Source organism: Silene latifolia, chromosome 7 (assembly GCF_048544455.1).
Source record: "Silene latifolia isolate original U9 population chromosome 7, ASM4854445v1, whole genome shotgun sequence".
Classification (NCBI taxonomy): domain Eukaryota; kingdom Viridiplantae; phylum Streptophyta; class Magnoliopsida; order Caryophyllales; family Caryophyllaceae; genus Silene; species Silene latifolia.
The window spans coordinates 4,363,584-4,373,682 of NC_133532.1; the positions used below are offsets into that span (position 1 = coordinate 4,363,584).

General features: G+C 35.5%; 2 protein-coding genes and 1 non-coding gene across 5 annotated transcripts; 2 read left to right on the top strand and 1 right to left on the bottom strand.

Annotated features, from left to right (window-relative positions):
- The first annotated feature begins 351 nt into the window (after window positions 1-351).
- LOC141591443 (histone H4) lies at window positions 352-951 on the top strand. Its single transcript, XM_074411760.1, has one exon. The coding sequence runs from the start codon at window positions 440-442 to the stop codon at window positions 749-751; it is 312 nt and encodes a 103-aa protein (XP_074267861.1). The 5' UTR covers window positions 352-439; the 3' UTR covers window positions 752-951.
- A 1,213-nt stretch (window positions 952-2,164) lies between these two features.
- LOC141591437 (UDP-glucuronic acid decarboxylase 6-like) lies at window positions 2,165-8,748 on the bottom strand. Of its 3 annotated transcripts, none has more exons than XM_074411753.1 (13): window positions 8,220-8,748; window positions 7,249-7,357; window positions 6,425-6,511; window positions 6,210-6,297; window positions 5,697-5,788; window positions 4,704-4,768; window positions 4,520-4,608; window positions 4,303-4,380; window positions 4,122-4,215; window positions 3,498-3,564; window positions 3,275-3,338; window positions 3,085-3,125; window positions 2,165-2,668 (listed from the first exon to the last, which is right to left on the bottom strand). In XM_074411753.1, exons 2-13 carry the CDS (start codon window positions 7,321-7,323, stop codon window positions 2,483-2,485), a joined length of 1,026 nt encoding a protein of 341 aa, XP_074267854.1. In that variant the 5' UTR covers window positions 7,324-7,357; window positions 8,220-8,748; the 3' UTR covers window positions 2,165-2,482. The 3 variants fall into 3 exon arrangements, with proteins under 3 accessions (XP_074267854.1, XP_074267855.1, XP_074267853.1); XM_074411754.1 differs by lacking the exon at window positions 8,220-8,748 and adding an exon at window positions 8,057-8,130; XM_074411752.1 differs by lacking the exon at window positions 8,220-8,748 and adding an exon at window positions 7,622-7,856.
- Window positions 8,749-9,813: 1,065 nt separating this feature from the next.
- On the top strand, window positions 9,814-9,885 carry TRNAH-GUG (transfer RNA histidin (anticodon GUG)). The gene has a single exon. It is a non-coding gene; the product is annotated as a tRNA-His (tRNA).
- Window positions 9,886-10,099: the final 214 nt, after the last annotated feature.

A 10,099-nucleotide genomic window follows, 5' to 3' on the forward strand; every position in this document is an offset into this window, starting at 1 on the left:
ATAAAAGTATATATGAAAGTGATACATCAGAGACAATTCGATATTATTTTGCTCAAACTACTCTATACAAATTTAAACAACATAAATCTAATTAAATAACATAAATCACTTTTGAGTAGGCGCCGAAACAGTATTAGCTCAAAGAAATTCAAAAACTGTTCCAAAAATCAAAAATTCACCCAAATCAAATTTTGGCTTCCATTTTTCGAAACTACGCGCCAAAACAAAAAAGTTAAAAACATACCATGATCCCTCCCCCACATTTTCCACCAATCACAGCCCTCCATTTCACTACACACGGATCGCTCTCCTCACATCCCTCACCTATATAAATACCCCACCACACCACCTTCATTCCACACAACAAACTCCTCCACATTTTCTCTCTCTGAAATAAATCTAATTAATTCAATTTTATTCAATTTAATTTCCTTAGAAAATGTCAGGAAGAGGAAAGGGAGGCAAGGGATTAGGCAAAGGCGGAGCGAAACGACACCGTAAAGTTCTCCGAGATAACATTCAGGGTATCACTAAGCCGGCAATTCGCCGTCTTGCTCGCCGTGGCGGTGTTAAGCGTATCAGCGGGTTGATTTACGAGGAGACACGTGGCGTGTTGAAGATCTTTCTAGAGAATGTGATTCGTGATGCGGTTACTTATACTGAGCATGCTAGAAGGAAGACTGTTACTGCTATGGATGTTGTTTATGCTCTTAAGAGGCAAGGAAGAACTCTCTACGGTTTCGGCGGTTAGGGTTAGGGTTTTGGGTTTGTGATTAAGGAATGTTGTTGTTTAAGCTGGTTAATTAGGGTTTAATGTTGTTCTTTTCGGTTTTAAAGTGTTGGTAATTAAGATTTGAATGTGTAATTGGAACAAGGATTTACCTATGTTTGGATTAATGAAATGAATTTCTTGTTCTTATGATATTCAATCGAAAAATGTTGATTTTGTTATTTGCATCTCTTTTGTTTGTTATTTGATTTGTAATTGAGCGTTTGTTGATTTTCCGACTACCTCTAATTATTTCAATTTCAGACGATTATTATCTTTTGTTTGTTATTTGATTCGTAAATGAGTGTTCCTTGATTTTCCGACTAATTATTTCGATTTCAAACGGTTATTATCTTTTGTTTGTTATTTGATTCGTAAATGAGCGTTTGTTGATTTTCTGACTTCCTCTAATCAATTCAATTTCAGACGGTTTTTCAAAATATGTGTGATTAGCGATGAAATAGGTCTCAAGAACGGTGAATTAGTATTGTTAATTGAGCTAATTTCGATCAAGAGATGATCCTGATTTCTTGTGAATTTGAATTATATTCAATTTGATTTTAAATGTAGGTGATTATTGAATGTTTTTCTTTCTGGCATGGAAAATTGATAACATTGTTCGAAAACTTGAATGCTAAATCTCACTCGAAATTGTAAACGATTTGTTCATGTTATTTTGCAGTAGTTTCAGTTTTTGGTAAATGTTGAAGCCAATTGACTCGCTTAACATCCAACTCGATGATGGAGCTTACCGTAAGTGGATTATACATCTGATATAATAGTTTTTGAGCATTAAGATAAAGTTTTTGATTTTTATTATAAATTTTTTGAGTTTATTTACATTAATCTCAAAAAGTTATACTCCCTCCCATTCATAATAAACCTCCCATTTCATTTTGGCACAAAAATTAAGGAAGCACACTACCCCACCATATAATTAAATTTGGACCACACAAATATACTACCCTACCATACAATTAAATTTGGACCACACAAACACTTACCAAAAAAAGAAATAGGGAGGTTATTGTGAATAACCGAAAAAGGAAATAGGGAGGTTTATTCTGAATGGGAGGGAGTATTATAACTCAAAAAAATTAGATATAATCTCAGGAAAATTTGATTTTTGACGTCATATAACTAAAATATAATTTATATACTCTATAAAACTCAAAAAAAAATACACAAAACCTCAAAACCTCAAAAACTCATTATGTGTGAGGTAGTACGATGTATAATCCTTTTTCTCTGGAGCTTACTACTTAAAACGTTGAATTTTCTTATTTCCAAAGTCGACTGAAAACGATGAGATTTTATAAAACGAGTTTGGAAAGAGAATCTTCTTAAAACGCTGTGTGTTTCAGGTAGCAATTGTTGTTTGAAATCAATCCAGCGGAAATTATACTCCGGTTTGTACATTAACTATTGAAAAGATTAGAACACAATCAACACATTATCAAATATCCTGACGATACAACCTGCAACAAATGCAAGTATGCAAAGCTTACGCTCCTATGACTCAATATAAATCAAAATTCCCGCACAATCCATAGTTCCATACATTGATAGCTACTCAGTACGAAGATAAGCTGGGACGAGAGAAGCACGCCCATAACGTTTATTGTAAACTCTCAAGAAATGACATAAAAGCAACAACTGTTGACATCAAATAAACCTCTTTGTAGACTCGTTACTGTTTTCTTCTCGGGATTTTCAGACCTTCTTGGGGACCCCGAGCCTGAGACGGAAGTCCTCTTCCATGAGAGGAAGCCCGTCACGCAGCTTGACCTTAGGCTCCCATCCAAGCAGCTCCTTGGCCTTGGTGTTGTCTGGTTTTCTCTGTCTCGGGTCATCCGGAGTATTATCCACTGAGATGATCTTCACATCAGGGTTTATCAACTGTACAATTCAAACCCATTTGCAGTTAGGTTTCTGTCTAGTAAAATGTCGAAGCCAGATTTTTTGTCTTCACAGAGCCATATTAATTCTTGGCCATATATAGTTTTTAAGTTTCGCAATCCAACATCCAAACGTTATTACAAGGCTTAGAGTGGTTTCAACTACTTATCTAGTAAAATCATTGGTCGTAGTACTCGTGATTTGAGTTCAACTGAATGCCACAGTCGTGATATAAGGCATACTCATGACTTGGATGACAGTGGTGCGATACTCATGATTTGGGTTCAATGCTCGTCACTTAAGACACATTCACACTAGAAGTCACAGTTTAGTGTGTATTCTTTTTAATTGATTAAAGTGGGATGCTCATTCTTTACAAAAGACTTAAGTAACATCAGATGAAGTCAGGAACTTGCCTCTTTCACTGTCTCTGCGAGCTCAAGCATCGTAAATTCACCTACATGTGCCCAAAATTATTAGCAACAAAAGAAAATGAGAGCTGGCGACAACAACAATATTACCCCAACGCGACAAAAATGACAAAATATAGTTGATTATATAGAATAAGTGTGCTGGGTGCCTCTACCCAAAAACTGATATACGTACCAGGGTTTCCAATGTTGATTGGACCGGTGTGTTCTCCTTCCATGAGTCTGATGAGACCATCAACCTGACATTCAAATGAAAAAGTTCACAAGATGATTAATCATCATGTTTTCCTGATACAATATGTACAGATATATATAAACCTTCGTATAATGCTGAAGACTGAGAGATCGTTTGACAAAAGGCTCCATAAAGTCTTAATTGCAAGAAAAAAATATTTTACCATGTCAGAGACGTAACAGAAGCTACGAGTCTGGGTCCCAGGAGCCTGAACTGTCAACGGCTCATCTCTGCAAAAAACGAGAGACTGAATAAAATACGTAGTAGTAACTTCACATAAATTTCAAATCTGATATTTTAGAATAGATTTATTTTTTCTCGTGTTGCCTTGTTGGGTAAAGTCTTTTAGGAATAGAAACGGAAACAGTCCAATGGGGTGGAACGGTGGCCGCTGGCTATGTTGTAGAAGTTCTCACATGAGTCACAAATCCAATAACACTGTCGATGGGGGTTTTGCCTCAGTAGGACCAAAAAAAAAAATCTAATAACAATGTAATTAGATGCGTAAGAGATAAGGCATTTTCATGTGAGACAATCTTATTACCCGCATCCAAGACTAATCTATTCATATTGATGGTGAAAGTGCATCTGCATGTTGCCGGATTTTTGCCTTGTGGTACTATCGAAATGGGCTCAAGGACCAACAAGGTTTGCTTCATGGATAAGTTAAAATGGATACACTTTAAAGAAATGAAGCTATGAACTCTAGCAGGATCTTGGAGGACGTAAGAGAACAGAAACGAGTTTGTGAAGTTTCTAAAAACCAACAAACTACGAAGTTGATTACCTAAGTGCCTGAGCAATGAAATTGCTAACAACACGACCATCATCGATATTCATACGAGGTCCATAAGTATTGAAGATCCGAGCCACACGAATTTCTGTTCCAAGGATACGAAGATAGCTATCTCAGAATAGAGGCCTTTCCAAGAAGCTTTACTTTACTTAAAAGAGAAAAAGACACACACCAATGCCATGTTGTCTGTGATAATCGAACATCAAAGTTTCAGCAACACGCTTTCCTTCATCGTAACAACTCCGAACTCCTACAAAAGGATTAGAACTCCATTAATAATACAGTTAAACAATGTCGGACATTGGGATAGGAAATATAACAGGTAGCATTTACATTCATGTTCATGAAATTTACCAAAGGTAATAGATCCTTAAAGTGACAGAAATTACCTATTGGGTTAACATTTCCCCAGTAAGTTTCTGGCTGAGGATGCACAAGCGGATCACCATACACCTCAGATGTAGATGTGAGCAAAATCCTGTAAAAATTCAGCAAAATCACGTTGATTAATATCACACGAAATATAAGATTTCGGGTAGGAAGATTATGGAATACACAGATAAATTTAATTACCTTGCTCCAACACGCTTAGCAAGTCCAAGCATGTTCAGAGTTCCCATTACATTTGTCTTGATAGTCTGTGAAGTATAGAGCACATAAATGATACAGATTTCAACAGCCAAGGCCAATGACAGGAAAGCAGGAAATTTTTATAGCATAGTCTTTTACGCAAAATGATGATTTATGCCTCAAACGAAACTCACATCACGGAGGCATGGAGCCAATCCAACGACAAAGGCAGTAAGGTATTTTTGACACAGATTAGATACCATACGTTGCCGAACATGCCATGAACAAAGTCATGTGGGGATGGGGGGCACAATTGGGGAAGTAAGTCTGGTTTGTCAAATCACACAAACATTACAAAATGTAGCTTTACATATAATGTCATTACTCATTAGAAGAAGGTCAAGAAGACTAGAAGGGACAAATAGTAAGTCGTCTCCGATCACAGTCATACACATGGCCCGTAAGTGTGATACTGAGATTAATTTACCAAATGTCTAGGCATATGATGCAAAGTCCTCTAGGTAGAGCGTAGTGTAACATTTACAGTCTACTAAAGATGTTCCTAGGTTCCACAGGATGTGAAGAACTAGAGTTTAGCGGATACAAGGCTACACTGTTCCAATCAGAAGCAAACATACAGCAGAGCAACTAAAAATCAACCTACACTCATCCAATGGTATCCCATTACCAAAAGCTCCTTTCTTTGTGATATTCCTGTTGTACCATTAGCTTCTTGCCTTAGAATTGACACGTATACTCATAATCATTGACAAAAAATTTACGCATCATATTTTCAAAAAACCTCAAATTCCATGATCCGAGTCTCCTTGCACAGCAAAGCAAGAATGTTTTGAAAATAGGATTCCAAATTTCACTCATCTAATGCGTATTTATCCCACAGAGGGATAAGGAGAAATAAAAGCCAATGGCATGCTATGAGACAATAACATGAACAATTTAGTCTTGTGAGCACAAAAAAACCGAACTTTTACTCACCTTAACAGGGTTGTGCTTGTAGAAAATAGGCGATGCAGGACAAGCAAGGTGATAGATTTGATCAACTTCTACCAACAATGGCTCTGTGACATCTGAAAACAACAAAAGGACCACATGAAAATTATTACTCCGAATTTCAAATTTAATAGCGATAGTCCAAGACAAGTTAATGACTAGCAAAACATTTTCAGTCAGACGCACTATGTATTCTGTAATGACAGCCATGATTTCATCTCGAATGCAGAAAGGTAGTTGAACATAATTGCGGGATGCAGCATAAATAAGATTAAATGTTAATATTCGCGTAGTCCATGAATACTTTGGAAGATCATCCATATTCTCCAATTGTCACACAAAAAAAGCTCAAATGTAACACGTAGAAAAGCCAGCCAATTACACAAGTGTTCGAACACCCACAGTCCATTTGAAAGAGTGCGCACATTAGTCTTTAGAGGAATGTTAATATTTTAACGTAACATAAGTTATAACACGGGATCATGGTGAGATAAATACCATGACGGATAAGCTCAAATCTTGGATGACCAATCCATTTCCTTAGGTTGTCCTTGGAACCAGTAAAATAGTTGTCAGCAACAATAACCTGCAAAAGAAAGACAAAATGAGCATTCTCCTATTAATCATTAATCATCTATTGTAAAACAGAAAACTTCCTTTGGTTGATCATAATTCGACAGTAGCATAGAGAAGTCTTTTGGAAGCATGATTACCTCGTTCTTCTCGTTTTCCATCAACCTATCTACTAGGTGAGAGCCAATGAATCCTGCTCCTCCAGTAACCAAAATTCTCATGTTTGACTGTCAATAATAAACGAAAAAGGTCAACATTTATTCAAAAAAAATGACGATGCCCTACGGTACATCAAATTTCCCTCCACTATTCTTCATCAACATAAACATAAACTCTACAGCTATGTTACTCCGACTCTTCTGATTGCCCCACGTACCCGTGTCCGACACTCAGACAAGGGCATGACACTTCGTCACCTCATTTTAAACCAAAATGTGCATATTTTTCATAAAAATGGCCGAGTCCGACACTTGGACACGTACCCATGTCGGATACTTCTAAACGAGCTTGAGCAACATAGCTCTACCGTCAATGCTTCACCAACAGCACTAAACACAAAAAACATATAAGGAGAATAGGCTCACAGGATTGAACAAGAAAGCTACACCACTATTGACTATGGAATCACACAAAAAACCAAATAACACACAAAAAGACGGTTACTTGCCTCAAACTCTCATTCGAAACAATGTACATTAGCTCCATTAAACATCCAACACCCTTAATGGACACACAATCAACATAGCACAACCCAAAATCTCCCCTTAATGGTCTACATTATTCATACGACCCACCAACTACATCATAAAATAGAGATCAACCCACTAACAGATCCACATTCCCTCATCCAAATCAAAAAACATTCACACCATTTTTGACATTATGCTATGATCTCAATTCGCAAACACGATAAAACGAAACCAACAATCCACAAAGAAAAAGCTTGAACCTTTTGACAATATACCTGATAAAATTTAGAATTTCTCAATGGTGAAGGAGCTGGAGGTGGCTTGGTTGATGTCTCTCCATTAGATGCCATTGTTTTCAGATCTCTTTTTCAATAAAAATTACACCTTGCAAAAACAATCACAAATCAATAAATCTTATCAATGTTCTTCAATCAAAATTTGTAATCGTTTGTTTACCTTTGATCAAAATACCCTTAAAACGAATAATAATAATAATAAAAAAGTAAACAAATGAATCGGAGAGAGGGTGTACCCAAATCATGAAACACATAAATTCATTGATTAATGACAAATTTGAACAAATTCAAAAATGGGTATTCAAGAAATCAACTAAAAAAAAAAGAGGGATCATTGAAGATTATATCATACCTTGATACAAAATTGAAACCCTAAAATTGGGATTTTGCAATCAATTGACAATTAATATTATATTCTATTAGATTAGATTGGAGAATTATAGATCAAAGGTTCTATATATAGTGTGACATACCAACAAAGAAAAATATTATAAATTATAAATAAATTAAATTAAATATAAATCATAAATACTATGATCAACAAACAAGGCAGAACCTTCCTCTACCAAACACTGCCAAACCCACATGACATATGATAGAGAAAGTCCGACATTTACGCAATTTATTTAATTTAATTATAAATTAATTAATTAGAATGAAAATCTAATCTAAAGCAACTAAAAAAGGGAAAAAAATCAAGGACCCTTTATTGTTAAGGGTAGCTTCAAATTAAAGATATGATCATTTAAGCTGAAACAATCGCAACCAGACGATGGGAATTACTCACTGTTGTCGATAATGGACACCCGATTTACGCTACAAATATTAAAACACAACAAACCCATGTACCAAAACAGAGTAATAAGTGATAACAACAACTATAATTCTAAAAAAAATGATTAATTTTTGTGGGATTTAATTAAAGGGTTTATTAATTAGTGTTTTCTTACCAGAAATTTAGCAATTAAGAGCAGATTAACTTGTGTAATTGGGGAATAAAGGAAGAAAATTAAGAAGAAATTATAAATTAGGGGTAATTAGTTAAGTGAGTGATTAATAGACGTAATTAGTTGAAGAAGTGAAGCGTGAAACGTGAGGGGAGATGGGTACCCACGCTTTGATGAATACTAGACAGCATTTTTCTGGCTTTTACCACACTGTTTTTGTTGCTTGTTTTGTTTACTTGCCACCTCTTTGGAATCGAGGAGGGGTAAAATTGGAAAGTTAAAAAATTGACGACCGATTTGGTAAAATTGATTCGATTTGAATTGATATAGTTTTATTTGTGTATAAAATAGATGAAATTGAATATGACAATGTGATATGGAATCCAAGTAGGTTGATTCGAGTTCAAATTTTTAGAGACCCGATCGGAGGTCGATAATACGATGTAGATACTTGAATTACAAAGCATATCAATATTCCTATACTATTATCCAAGCATAATGCAAAGATATCTAAAGTAACTTTAATTTGAAACTAATTCGACTCATATGTGACACTAGGGGTATATAAAGCTAATTAATCGAAACAATTTCGATCTAAATCTGTTTGGTTACACGGTTTACAAAAACAAGTTTTCACAAACTGGAGCTGAACAACTTTACCGAATTATCTGATTTTCTAGCAAAGTTGAAAATGGAGCTGAATTTTCGTTTCTCTTAGTTCGGTGTTCGGTTTATATAAATGAGTAATTTTTTTTTTCCAGTCAGCCTCACATAAACAACCGTTTCAAGTCTTGTTGATGTAAATTAAAAAAGTCTTATTTGATGAGTTCTTTAAAGATAACTAAATCCAGGCAAGAAAATTTGGACAATTATAAAAAGAAGTTTCTTTTGATGATGAAGAGGCCGATCATCACGAGGTTAAGAGACCACGTTTGTCAGCCGAAAGAAGGTTAGATCAAATTAGTGAAGTTATCGATATTTCAATGACTGAAGGCGCCATTTTGGACCAGCCTAGGAACACTGACTCTATCCCCATGCCATGTCCAAGCATGTTTGTTTTCACAGCCATGAAGACACATTCAAAGAGGGCTTGTAGCAGATTTGAGGCGAAGACTATTAGCCGACAATGTTCAACCTAGGTTCGAGCAAAGGTAAAGGGTAAGTCTTTGTTGACGGTTAGGGATTCATATGTTTTTTGCAGGTTTGGAGCTGTGGAGAAGGTTGCGAATTTTAAGAGAAAAGAGGAAGACACAATCCATTTTGATAGCCATTTCCATCCCCCATTTAAAAAGCGTCATCTTTGTGTTCTTGTTAATTCGGTTTGTAATAATAATTATGTTAGTTGTGTTTCTAGTAGTTTAGGGGTCTTTTCTGGCCCTCGATTTATTTTGTAACGGCTTTATTTGTACTCAAAACTCGAACTTTTTTATATATATAAAACTAGTACACATTTGTTTTTTAAAAAAAAAAAAGAGAAGGAAAAAAAGAAAAAAAAGAAGTTTATATTCCTACATGAATTCGTTTGAATGGGACAATTATAAAAAGAAGTTTTTAATACAAAATTAAAGAACTTTTAGTCAACCAAATGAACACCAAAGTGGCTGTAGTTTAGTGGTTAGAATTCCACGTTGTGGCCGTGGAGACCTGGGCTCGAATCCCAGCAGCCACATTTTTTTTAGTTTTTTTTTTTCCCGCTTACCATCCTTTTTCCGCATCATGGGCAAACCACCACACCCAAATCTGGTCCATGAACTATGATCAATGTTAAAATACGTTTTTCAGAAATTTCCGTAAAGTAAAGTATGTGCAACGTTTTAGTGTTTTACCCGAAATCTCAGTTACATAATGCTGTTATTCGCTAATAACAAGATTACAAAGAGTAT